This window comes from Podarcis bocagei (assembly GCF_964188305.1).
Source record: "Podarcis bocagei genome assembly, chromosome: 5".
NCBI lineage: Eukaryota > Metazoa > Chordata > Lepidosauria > Squamata > Lacertidae > Podarcis > Podarcis bocagei.
The window spans coordinates 57,991,453-58,005,190 of record NC_138129.1 but is presented as its reverse complement, the minus strand read 5'-3'; the positions used below and the strand labels follow the sequence as shown (position 1 = coordinate 58,005,190).

General features: G+C 37.8%; 1 protein-coding gene and 1 long non-coding RNA gene across 6 annotated transcripts in view; one reads left to right on the top strand and one right to left on the bottom strand.

Moving 5' to 3' along the window:
• The window catches only part of LOC308586553, a 46,918-nt gene that overhangs the window by 9,306 nt on the left and 23,874 nt on the right, over positions 1-13,738 (bottom strand). For 3 of the 5 annotated variants that reach the window (XR_014007924.1, XR_014007925.1, XR_014007927.1), the window contains exons 2-3: positions 10,944-11,039; positions 6,267-6,477 (exon numbers count right to left, since the gene is read on the bottom strand). This is a non-coding gene — a long non-coding RNA (uncharacterized lncRNA). Of the gene's footprint in view, positions 1-2,857; positions 4,906-6,266; positions 6,478-10,943; positions 11,040-13,738 lie in introns of those variants that run through there. The other 2 variants (XR_014007928.1, XR_014007926.1) reach the window with 2 other exon arrangements.
• Positions 1-13,738, top strand: part of FAF1 (Fas associated factor 1) — a 175,557-nt gene that overhangs the window by 155,430 nt on the left and 6,389 nt on the right. Inside the window, exon 18 of the mRNA XM_081193170.1 lies at positions 1,717-1,932. Coding sequence (XP_081049296.1) covers positions 1,717-1,932 — 216 coding nt within the window. The remainder of the gene's footprint in view (positions 1-1,716; positions 1,933-13,738) is intronic.

Here is a 13,738-nt window from a genome sequence, read left to right as displayed (position 1 = left end):
TTTTGCATTATCTTGTCTTGTGTATTTGTGTTATCTGGTCAAGCATTTTGCCTGTGAGATGGTTACAGGATTTTAATTAATTAATTAATTAGTCTAAATATTTAATGGTTTTGATTTTATGCTTTAAAAAGCAATTTGGCACTTGACAATTATTCCCTCAATCAAAATTCCCTAAGCCCTTTCTGCCCAACAATTAAATTACCTATCACCACTATGCAGTAAACTATAGGTTTAATAATGTGTTATAAGAGGAGGATTTATTTTAATTAGTTGTTTTCTGAGCTGTTATTAAGAAATGAATAAAGATGGATGTGATATTGAAATATGCATCATAGAACTGCAGTGTGGAAATGAAGTTCTTCTGACACAAGATGTCAACCTGAATACTTGGAGAAGAATTTGCTTTCCAAAAATGGGGCTTTTGCATGCTTAAAATTAGAAATAAATAAGAGAAAAGCATTTTCCTCCTGCTACTTCACTCTAGCCAAGTTTATGGAGGACAGGCCAAAGGAAACAGGACCTCCAGCACTGTCATACCTTAATAAGGACAGGACAGCAACTTGACTCTTGGCAGAGTAAGAGCCAGGTACCAAGAGCTAGGAGTAAAGAGCCAGGTGCAGTGGCCCAAAGTTACAGCCTGAACTATAAATCCTTTATCATCCTTCTAAGTCAGGAGAAGTTGACAGGCAGCTTGGATGGGCTACTTCTCTTGAGTTGTAGGGTCTGTGCTGCCTTGTTCACTCAGGATGGAATCTCAGTGATAAAACTAAGGAAAGACTGTCTGCTTCCCAGGAAGTTTATGGTTCCTAGGATCAACATGGTTCAGCTCATTGTCAGAATAGAGGTGAGTCCAGTATCTCAAAGGACACAGGAGTTGTGCATCCCATTATTTTGACCACAAACATGTGCAGGAGAGATGTGATAATAATAATAATTTTATTATTTATACCCCACCCATCTGGTTGTGTTTCCCCAGCCACTGTGGACAGCTTACAGCATATCTAAAAACATAATAAAAACATCAAGCATTAAAAACCTCCCGATACAGGGCTGCCTTCAGATGACTTCTAAAAGTTGTATAATTCTTTATCTCCTTGACAACTGAAGAGAGGGTGTTCCACAGGGAGGGCGCCACCACCGAAAAGGCCCTCTGCCTGGTTCCCTGTAACTTCGCTTTTCGCAGTGAGGGAACCAGCAGAAGACCCTCGGAAGAGGACCTCGCTGAGCGATGGGGGTGGAGACACTCCTAGATGTTGGGAAAATGTTGCAACATGTAGTAAGACAAGTTGTTTCCTAAGACAAGTTGCTTCACAGAATGTAATAGAACGTGGTCAAACATCTTGGAGAGAAGGCCTTTTTGACCATAGCAGAAAAACAACCACAAAATCAGGTGCTTGAAAGAGATTGATTTCTGGGACAATGCATCTGGGACAATTTGCAACAGGAAGAATCTACACTGGTTTATGCATTTAATTAAAATTACTATTCAAAGCTTGCCCCCGCCAAAGTCTTATTCCAAAATGTGTTAGGCCTGAAATAGATTCATCTTCAAGCTCTTGGGAGTTCCTTCCTCTCTCTTTTCCAACCATTAGCAGCCATTGATGGGACATTGAGTTAAAATTAATCAGATACAATGCAGTGGCAGTCTCAGTAACTAAGTTACAGAAAGAAAAGGGAAAGTTGCTAAAAACCTATGTGTCCTTCTTCTTTCTTCAGGCTATTAGGCTATCTCTAGAGCAGGCCTTGCCTCCAGAACCAAAAGATGAGAGCCCGGAATCAGTGAGTAAGCTGCGTATCCGAACACCTAGTGGAGAATTCTTTGAACGACGTTTCCTGGCCAATAGCAAGCTGCAGGTCGTCTTTGATTTTGTGGCTTCCAAGGGATATCCTTGGGAAGAATTCAAGCTACTAGGGACTTTTCCCAGGAGAGACGTAAGTAAAGGAACTTCCTTTGGCATTCCTATTCTGCTTATTTATCATGTTACAATGTATGGGTTGTTCCGCATACCTCAAGCACATACAACAGTTGTGTGTTCTAATAAGTCTGCAGCATAATGATCTGCACGTAATAGTACAGCATGGATAAATTTTGTTTGTTCTAGTACTGAAAAGCTGCCACCCCCTGCTCATGTGAATGCTCCCCTAGCATAGGAGTAATTAAATAGAAATGTGTATTTGAAAATGGATCTCAAAACTAAAACTGACTGCCTCCACTTCTAACATTATGTTATGCTTTGATTACTCTTGAGTATTTTGTGTGTACACATAGTTAAAATGTCCGTATTCTCCTTCAAACTGAAGTCAGTTTAACTCCGCTCATTTGTGACCATTTTGACTTGGCTCGAGAGCGGATAACATTTGTTGTTGTGTGAAAACATATCTCTGTTGGTTAGAGTGTGACATCTTTAACAGAGTCCCATATTGTGTTGTTTTTTTCACGTAGCTTGGCCCAAACTGAATTACCTTGCTTGCATATTTGCTTTTGTAGAAGCAGCAATAAGCATTCTTCTCTAATGAGTTCATGGCCTAAATGCAATAAGCCTGCCTGAAGTCACTGGGCTGCTTCACACATAACACTAAATGTGCTTTCATTCTTTTCCGCACCCCCTTCTTGTTCTATGCGTCCATAGGAATGCTTCTTCTCATTTCAATTAATCTGAGTCTGGTGTTGTGTGCCAGCCAGGGATCCTGGTTTAAAATGAATATTGGTCAGTTGCTAAACAAGCCAACTTCAAGCTGGCCATTGTTAAGCAAGCCCACTATTTGCAACTAGCAATGCGCAAGTTCTTGCTAGTTATGCCTACTACTCTGTAGTATTTGTGAATCTGCTATCAGGATAAAAGGCTTTGGCTGCTTTCTTATTCCTATACTGAAGTCAGTTACTGTTCTATTTTGTCCTCACCGTTTTCTCATTAAGAATATGAATTATGCTGCCATTTTTACAGTGAGATACTCTGAAAAACCATTCGTTACTTTTGGATTAGCATATACTTGTAGCATCTGTAATCAACCTTTGTGGGGGATTTATAATTTTGTACTAAGTAACATGCATTTTTTTTCCATTTTGTTTCTCATTGTGGCTGAAGAACATTTGGGGGGCACAACTTTCCTGGAAACTCTGTTTCTAAATGCTTCTAAGGATGTGGGACGCTGGCAGCTATTGTGGCATTGGGCCTTTTTTTAATTCTACAATTAGAAAGCAAAAGGGTTGGTAATCAAACTTATGCAATCGGAATAATTTGCCTAATAATACATCAGCACCCACCATGAGACAGAAATTGCTAAATTTGTGGGGAAACCTCAAACCTATTCTGAAGTCAGAACAAACTCTTCAGAACAAGATACAAATTTTCTAAATGAGCAGAAATTTTTGCAGACATTAGAATTTGTAATGGTTGGGTTTGGAATCCTCTGTGTTCCCATCATTTAACCCCCATTCCAGCTAAGAGACTTTCCAAAGTTTCCCTAGCTTTTCACACTGCTGTTTATCAATGCTCTAGCAAGAGCTTTAAATGTTTCTCCTTCAAAGTCCTTCCACAGCACGTTCCTCAAGAAGGTTCTCCTATTACTACTTAAGGTGCTTCTGTGCTGTTTTTTTTAAATATGAGAATTTGTAATCCTACGGAACAGCTGTCTAATTAAGTATTGAATACTCTTTTTTCACAGTCTAGATGATAGTGATCAGCAGTTGTAATGTAGCATCAGGTAGTTCCTTTTAATTATAAAGTTAACTCATCCTTTACACTCTGAGTTCTTCCTGCAAAATACTAGGCCATTTGACTATAATAGGCTTTTATATGGAGCTGAGTACACTCCAGGACTAATCACATAAGATGCTGTATGATTAAGGAATTGTAAATGTTAACCATTTCTTAAATGTTATGAAGCACCTGCTTGCTGTAGAACAGCCTTGAGCAACTAATTTCTAATCAGTGCTGTTGTTTATTTATTTATTTATTTATTTGCTTTATCCTGACGGTCTAGAGCAAGCGACAGGGTTTCTAATTATTATTTAAAACCTGATTATGTTACCCTTCATCATATCAGACTTCAGGCATAGCGGTCAAAGTTTCCCTTTTTAAAAAAGGGAAATTCCCTTATTCCGAATAGGATTTCCCTTAAAAAGGGGAAAGTTGACAGCTATGGCTCAGGGCAGTGCACAATGGTGCGAGGCCCTCCAGAACAACATGGGAGGGAGTGCTCCTCCCCTCTTCTCTCAAGATCAAAGGCAATATATTTTAAACAAACATATAGCTACAGTTATTAACCTTACATACAAAGCCAGTGCTTTTTAGTACTCAAGCAAACCGCTGAAGTCTGAAAAAGTGAACTTGAGCTTAACTTCTATGGAAGTGTTTTTTTTTTAATTTGAGCCCATCCCCATCCAGTTTATTCAAGGGTCTTTCTAGCCTAGTCTGCTCAAGCCTCTTCTTAACTTTGCACTTCTAACAGTATCACTATATTTAGACCGAAATCCCCTGACAGGATAAGAATAAGAATCGTAAAGTTCTTTGTACATTGAAAAGTGCTCCAGATGGTGTTAATTCTTAATAATACTGAAGTACAAAAATAATGATACAACTCTGTTTTAATTTCTCTGCCCCGTTTATTGTGTCTTGGGAATTTGCAGATCAAAATGAGAGACAATTCCTACAAAAAGAAAGATTTGTGCTCTTGCCTTTGTTTTACAGGATTTCCCCCCTCAAAACAGCAAAGAAACGTGTAATAATGCAGATGAGTCAACTCTTGTAGATAGTATAAAATGTCTGTGAAGGAATCCCATTATCCGCTAATTAGGTTTATCCCCATCCAAGCATGTAATCTCATTTTCAGTGGAACCAAAGTGGAAAAAACCATTCAGAGATGGCTGCCATGTTACAGATCTTCTTCCTTCCTTGAAAAAAGCTGAAGCAAAGATTTTACACCTAAAGCGTGATGTTTCTCTAAATACCTAAAGATCTTCTTCTCTAACAGTTTTCTTACGCTTTAAGAACAGTGTTACCACTTCACACAAAAGCAATTGCCTTCAGAAAGTAGCCTTTGCTTTTTTTAATTTTAAGAATAGTATTCCATTGAGTTAGATCTCTGTGGCACTGTGGAAGGAAGAATGCCATCAAATGGTGTAACCTTTTATTCAAAGTTATAACCTGCAAGATTCTTAAGTCCCATTTGTACTCTTAGTTTAATTCTGACTGTGTAATGTTATGATCGAGTAGTTATTTAACCGATTCTGAAAGTATCTGCTCATGATCTACCCTGAAAAAATACAGAAGATAATGTCCTTAGGCAACCACTTTAGCTTTGCCCCAGATAGTGTGTGAGTTGATTTAACTTACACTGTCAGTGCAATATGCTGCAGTTACTGGGGCATAAGCGGATCTGCAGCAACAGGGCAAATAGGATAGTAGTAGCTTAAGGTAGTACAAGTGTTCAGTAATTTGGATGGCTTTGATATTTTCTATGCAAAAGAGAAGCTTTGAGCAGGAAGAATATTCACAGAATCTCACTCACTCACTCTGTCACTCATTCACATACACATACAAACACCCAGCCATTCAGAGAATATGTTCTCAGAGTGATGGCATTACTGTACCGTTTAGCCAATGAGATTTGGCTATATAATGACATCACAGAATCACTCCCTTTGCCACCACTTCAAATAGAGGGGGCAAGTATGAAGAAGCCTGCCCCTGCTTTTTACTTGGTTGGATTAAATAGTCACCTGCCTTAGCATGCTATGATAGTTTGATTGTTGACTAGTGCAACAAAATTGGCATTAGTCCAGTTGCCTCAGTAGTAGACTGGATTAGTGCAGCATTGGTCCAGTTGCCCTTAGCAATAGATTTGAAATCACATTGATTAAGAATTGTACATATTCAGCACACCCAAAATGAGATGTAATATTGCTCTTCTTGACATCTCAAATTATGGAAACTTTGAAGTGGCTCAGAATACAGTACACTGCTTTGACAAAATGGTTTGTCAGTAGCAAAATAAGAGTAAAGCCACCAGTCTAGGTATCCCAATAAATATTGAAATAGGTTCACGTCTCCAGTAAATATGAATTCATTAATTCCTTCTTGTACATTCCAGTCACTTTAACATATATCCTTGACTGACAAAGTCAGTATCATAACCCTACTGTAAATACAAACTTCTACAGTAAATACAAAGATTAACTTATTCTAGAGATAACTTGTAGCTTTTAAAATATCAGTGACATCCTGAAGCACCTAAAATGGGAAAGACACTATGATAGGTATTACCTGCATTGGTGTAGAGGGTTGAGCCAATTCCTCCTTACTCTCTGACTCAAAAAAAATATACAATAAATGCTTATAACTGCATTTTGAAATCATTAACAACTTGGAGTTGTTTGCAACTGTATAGCAAGATTAAAGAGCATTAGAATGCTGTGGAATACTTGTACATCCTTTGCCATTACCATTTGTTATGGTTCAAAGTTGGTGCCAGCATCTGAAAGAGAAAAGAGAGGAGAGTTCAGCGCTTGTTTCCACAGAAGTCTTAATGTTGCCTGGTCCTCATTTCAGATGGTATCTAACAGCTCTATGCGCTTATTTCAAGTATGTGTTCAAATGCTCAGACGTACTTAGAAGTGCACCTAGATGCATGTTCCAACATTCACCTATATATGAGTATGCTCAAAGTGGGGATGGGGGTAGGAGCATGCATGCAAGGCTTCTTACAGTGTGCTTGCACCTGTTGCTCACCCCTCAGTCCTCAACCCTCTCCGTGTTGAATAGCACCAGTGTGGTGTAATGGTTAGGGTGTTGAACTAGGACCCAGGAGATCAGCGTTCCAAACCCCACTTTGCCATTTAGCTTACTGGGTAACCTTGGACCAGTCACTGCCTCAGCTTAACCTACTCGACAGGGTGGTTGTGAGGATTAATTTAGGAAGGGGAGAACCATGTACACCACCTTGAGCATAAAGTCTTGCACAATCTCTTTCAAAGTTCCTGGTTTTGTGAAGAGTAGAAGCACCCTGCAGACCTTCCTCACTCCCTGACTTTCCCTCTGCTATGACAAGGTGAAAGGTGATGTGGGAGGCTGCAGGGTGAATGGCAGGCCAACCAAAATTGCCTTTCCTCCTCTTCCATTTACAAAAACATCAATCAGTCAGTCAAAAGATCTTCAGTGAGTGGAAGAACAGCAATTCCATGTAATTAGACATATATGATGAAGGAAATCTCCAAAGCAGAAGGAAATTGTAGAAAGCCATGTTCACCCATTAAAAAAAATAATCAAAAAGAAACAGTGCAGTAGTATCTTTATGAGGACCAACTAAAAGATCTTAGAGAAGTGAGCAAGCCATTGAAAACTTGAAAGCTTGATCACTTTTTGTGACCTTTTAGTTGGCTCTAATAAAGATAATGTTTGACTGTTTCTTTTACCTGTGAGAAATGATATCCTTTTATTGCCAAGGTGACAACTCAAGAGAGGTGGGGTTGACCACTCAAGAGAGGTTATGACACTGGGTTTTTGTATGGCATTTGAAACACAGACAAGGCTCCTTCACATCTCCCAAGAGCTCTGGCATGTCTTAACAGTCTGCACCTGCAATTTTCCTTTGTAATAAAAATTAAACCCTGTTTTTCCCCCTGCCCTGCATTTCCTCTTTAAATGTACACCAGTGAATTCCATTTATCAGAGAGTATGTCTTTTACAGACTGTGTACTGGGGACTTAAGCTCTTTATTTACTGTATCTGGAAGCCTTAGTAAGCTAGGACGTCTACAGTATTTCACATTTATTTATCTGAGCTGTAGCTTAGGATCAGGTGGCAGTTAAGTCACTTAAGGTTATTCAAATGCATCTAAAATGTTGCTTAATAATTCAGAACCAGTTTGCTCTGTTTAGAGTATTATGCTTTTAAAAATCCCTTTAATTAGTCAATTCCAACAGCAGTTTAAATAAACAAGAAGGGGGGGTTAACTATCTCTCTTTCCTCCCTTACAAAGGAGTAGTTAAAATAAATTTAATCTGACTGAAATAATATAGTTCATCCACTCAAGAGAAGGATTTAGGCTGGTTTAGAGCCAGATTGTGTCTAGCAATGGCATGACTATAAAATACAGGTTAAAGATTAAAAACACTTCCGCCTTCACCCTTCTTCCCTTTCCTTGGTTTTGTTTTTGGTAAGAAGCAGGTGTTGGTGTTGTTTTGTACAGTTTATGCATTAGAGAGGGGAGCTTGATGTTGCAAGCAAGAAGCTATATTGCAATGTGTATCATATTTCTGAATACAGGAATTGTGTATTTCTGAATTAGTCTACTATCCACAGTAGCCATCAGGATACCTATGGAAGGAAGGACTATGCTGTTATTTGTCTCTAATATTTGATATTCGAATGCTTACTGCTGTTGACCATGCACAATTTGTTTTTGTTTATGCTTTCATGACTAATTATCATCGATCTAGCTTCCATAATTTTGTTGATAATTCTTTTTTAAAAATCCATCTATGTTAGCAGCCAGAATAACAACTTGCATTAGTAATTTCCATACATTTATGGAAAAAAGTTTTCCTTTATTCTGTCTTGAACCCACTGCCAATGATCCCAGACATACTTTTAGTAGCATGATAAAGACAAATCTCCCTCTTCTGTATTGACACTTTTCATAATACATGTCTACACAGAAATAAGTCCCAATGAGTGAGTATATGATTGCAACCTGCCACCTTTTTATAAATTGCTTCTAGAGCTGAAAAGAAATATTGAATAGTCTAAGCTGAGTGCCAAATACTCAGTAGGCATCTTAATTTGACAGTTCGTTTCTCAGAAAATGACCAACTAAACATGTTGAACACTACATACAGCTGTCTACAAGATGAAAGTATTCTGTTCAAATGCACCACCAGTCTCTTCTCTCTTCCACCCACCCCCAATTTTCACTATGGTCCTTTCTCTCAACTGGTTTCAAACTTTATTTGATTAGTGTGTTGTCTGATCATTCTCAGACGGTGCTGGGGGAAGTTGCCTCTTTGGGTCACCTGTTAAACAATCTTGGGGTGTGTGCGTATGTGTTATTTTTTCCTCATGCTTAGCTTTTATTTTATGAATTTTTGCTAGAAGAAAGAAAGTGTAGTAGCAAAATGCCAAGAAATAGCCTTGGCAACATTAAGATATTAACATTGCTGTGTCTGCTAACTAGAAAATTTAATGATCTCCTGCTGTTTTGGTAATTGGACAAGTAAATGCATCTTAATAAGGCTCTGATCCTCAAAGTGATCCTTCAGCTCTAGCCCTGTTCATTCCGATGGGGTTTGCACTGCCAGAACTCTTTAAGAATCTGTAAATTGCCACTGCATTTTTGTATACATGTTATTGATTTAATCTGTATATCAGTCAGTCATATTGTAGCATCTGCACATCTTCTGTTCACCATTCTAAATGTTTTAGAAACACCTCCCTATATTGATAACTAGAAATGTGCATTCAAATTAAAGGCCAATCCCTTCTTAGCATACAATCTATATTTAGTCCTCTGTGTCTCAAACTCTGTTTGGTTTGAAAACATTCATATATAGCTTTTTTCATAGTTCAGCACAGGTACTTTCACTTATGGCTTCAGAGATTCTCATGCTCAGAAAATTGAGGGAATAAAATATTTTCTTAGCATCTTACAATGCATATATGTTAACTGTTAAACTGAAATAATTCAGAAGCCTATAAAGTGAGTGCATAGTGCACTGACCTTTAACAACCCATAGAGGAAAATGTTACACTAGATTCCATTTTAGAAGCACTCAAAATTCACAGTTGTCGTCATCATTATCAACATTCCTCAGCAAAATCATTGTGCCAGCTGTTGTCCTTGACAACTGTAAAAATGAAGTGCCAGTATAAAGTTTCCAACACATAAACATATTCTTTTGGTTAAATTAATATCCCAAGCTTCCTCCCAAAGGAGCTCAGGGTGATAAAAGAATAAAGATGAACAATAAAATAGATGGATAATAAAAGTTGAAATACTGTATAATTCTACTAAATATTTCCTCCAAATACTATGAAAAGTCCCAGTTTTCAAGAAACTGGAAAAACACCTCTTAAATCTCATATGAGGCTACTTTGGTTCTTCCCATTTTGTCTTGTTGCTAATGCTTACAATGTTGTTCTGTTTGTCGCAAATGGGTAAATATCTTGTAACAGAAACCAAACAATCTCTTCATCTGAATAGTTTGTTAAACTAGACAAAATGTCTGAATAGGTTGTCAAACTAGACAAAATGTTTAAAGGAATTTTCCCTTGGACCATCACATAAAGGACATTTCACTACATTCTCCACCTGTTTCAAATTCCAGATGCAAATCCATTGGGAGACAGGTATCTACTATCCAGAAGGCATAATCTATAGGCGTTCTAGAAGAGCCCAAAAGAGAAGGGAAACCTGTTCTTCTAGATTTCTACATGTGCCAAAATGGCCTTTAAGTAGTTTGCAACTATAAAATCCATCCAAAATTAAAATACACAATAGAAATTCCATCAGAGCATTAAAACATCCTAAATTAAAAATTATAAACCTTTTAAGAAATTTCTTCAAGCCTAGGTGAGTAAAAGACAGTAGTACCAAGCTATTTGCATACATTGATTCAAATGTTTCTCCCATGTGTTGCAGGGGAGCATGCATTCTAGGTTTCCAGTCTATGGACTATGTCATGTGTTTAGGTGTCATTTATGTAGGATAGGTGTGAACAGGCAGCCGGCTTTACTCCTCTATTGACCATCATGTGTTTGGTGAGATTCCTCTGCACCATACCTCACTCCTTATATTAGGGTTGCCATATTCCCAAAGGTGAAAATCCAGACAAAGTTGCTGAGCTTTCGGGGGGAACATCTCTCTCCCCCCCTGAAAATATCATTTTGGGGCTTTCCTTTTATTTTCCCTGATGATTATTATTTTTTAAAAATAGCTCTACTTACCATACATCTGGGTTTTCCTGGACATTTTGCCAATTCAGCAAAAATCTGCCTGGATGCCATTTAGCATATTGATTTCAGGACGTGTCCAATTAGACCCTGTAAAATAAGGAATAGAACAAATGTGCTATAATTTCCCCTGAAACTTGTTTATTCCTCATAAATCCTTTTCTATGACCCATGCTTATAATTTTTGGCCAGAAAAAAAACCATTTGCACACATCTGCAAGACTGACAGGTCTTAGTGGACTGCTTTTTAATAGATTTTTATCCCACACCCTTCTTCCCCAAAGAAGCCCAAGGTGACAAATAACAAACCATCAAAAACAATTTTTAAAGAACATGCTGAAAATATGTATAACTGAACTCGTGCAACTCCTTCTTTCCTAAACAGTATTTTTAAAACGTGACTTTGAATCAGTTGGAGCTGTCTCCTTCAAAAGCTCATTTCTGGTAGCACTGTTGTAAACTAGACTTCCCCAAGCTGGTGCCCTCCATGACTACAGCTAGCATCTCCATGACCATTGCCTATGCTGGCTAGGGCTGGTGGGACTTGTGAGTCAAAAATCTTTGGTGGTCACCAGGTTGAGGGAGAGGGCATTGTAAAGAATCTGTTTATTTATTTGATTTCTTGTGCCCCCTTTACTGTATAATAAAATATACAACTACTGTATAAAACAAAACAGTTGACAACCATAAAACAAAAAAGTGTAAAAACATTTTAGAACATTTCCTTATATAAAACAATACAAACCTTTGGAGACTATTTTATATAACATCAAATCGATGCAAACCATTTTTATTGTTATTACCTGCCCTTCACCCTAAGGTCCCAGGGCAGGCTACAGTAATGATTTTTTCTAACCGTAAATATTTTCTCTAAAGGAAGGGCTGTCTTAATCAAATTTCCTCAAGATGTAATTGTATTGAAGTACTATAATATTTATTTTTATTTAATTAGAAGAAATATAGTGGATTGGTCATAGACTTACGTGATTCCTAGTCTTAAAATTCACACACACATTCAATTTGAATAACCCAGTTGTTTTAAAGTGTTGTATTATGACCAGCATTGTTAAAAAAATAATCCATTTTTATTAAAGTACACATTATATATTTCTTTTCCCATTATTCTTGGACATTTCACAGTGCCAATAAAAAACATTGGCAGATGAGTGTTGCTAAATCAGATCAAATTGCACCTCTTCAAAGTGTGTGTTTATTTGGACCCTTGTTTGAAGCTCTTAATTACAGAATCCTAGTATACGTAGAGATTATTATTTTATCAGACAGAATGAATTGACTGTTCTCGTTTGTGTCATACTGAGATAATACAGATTTTGAAAAAGATTTTGTCCTCCACCAGGTGTGCATTTAAGTGATTTTCACAGCACTTACACCTTGATAAGGGGGATTAGGAAAGAAAGTTAAAGGATTCTTTGTCCACTAGATTCACCAGAGTAATTCAAGCATGTGTAAATGGCAAAGGAAGTTTGCCTGCTTGAGAACAGAATCCTGTTCTAGGGCGTGAAGGAAAGTAATGAGTATGATCCTTGTTACTCATGTTTGACTTACAATAGTTGTATATTCCTACCATTACTTTAAATGACCTGACTAGGCTGCTTGCCATTATTTCACTTTACATTTTATTCCTGGATCAGTGTGCATAAGGAGCTGTATGTAGGAAGCAGTAAATTGCTGTTGTACAGGGTGTGAGCATTTGGTGTTACGTGCAGGGTCAGCTAAGGTGAATATGTAAATAGGGGTTTGGAGAGGATGAGCTCTATTAAGAAATGTATTTGAATACAAATCCACTATACTGATAGAAGCCCTAGAAAATCAATCAGTCATTCAGTCAATCATTTATTTGTATGCTGCCTTCCCAAAGTTCAAACCATGCTCTCGGTGACTTAAAACATACAAACATAACAAAAACAGTAATAAACAATAAAGAAAACATCAAAAGTACACAACCAAATTGAACAATTTCCATATAAATCATAAGAGCCTAAATAAAGATACAAAAATTTAATATATATAAAAAACCTAAATAATACCCCAACCCAAGAAAACACTGTGGATCCTGTCCACAGTCCACTGAAAGTGACTGGAGACTTTCTATTGGCTTCTAATGGTATTACAGTTTCAGCCATTGTAGCCTAAATAGCTTTACCCAGAGGTATGGTGCTTCAAATTGGAACGGAGCTTTAACATAGGGAGCCATATTTTGCTGGTTATTATCTGCCCAACAATGGGGGTGGACCACAGAGTATATCAGCTACTATTCTCCTAGCAATTCCAGTATGATTCAGAACTTACTTTCTTTCTATTGATTTTCCCCCTCAATGCAAATGTTTGCCAGCATCTTACAATATAGGTAAGGTAAAGGTAAATAACCCTTGGGCAGTAAGTCCAGTCAAAAGTGACTATGGGGTGCAGCGCTCATCTCGCTTCAGGCCAAGGGCTTTTGACCACAGAGAGCTTTCCGGGTCATGTGACCAGCATGACTAAACAGCTTCTGGCGCAACCTAACACCGTGACGGAAGCCAGAGCACACAGAAATGCCATTCACCTTTCTGACACAATGGTACCTATTTATCTTCTCGCACTGGTATGCTTTCGAACTGCTAGGTTGGCAGAAGCTGGGACTGAGCAGCGGGAGCTCACTCTGTCATGGTTTAGACCACAGCGCCACCCGTGTCCCCTTCTTACAATATATGATACAATGGAATGATAAGAACCGGGATAATTTTAGTTACTTTAGTTGATAGTATATTGTACCCTTAAGTTATTGAATA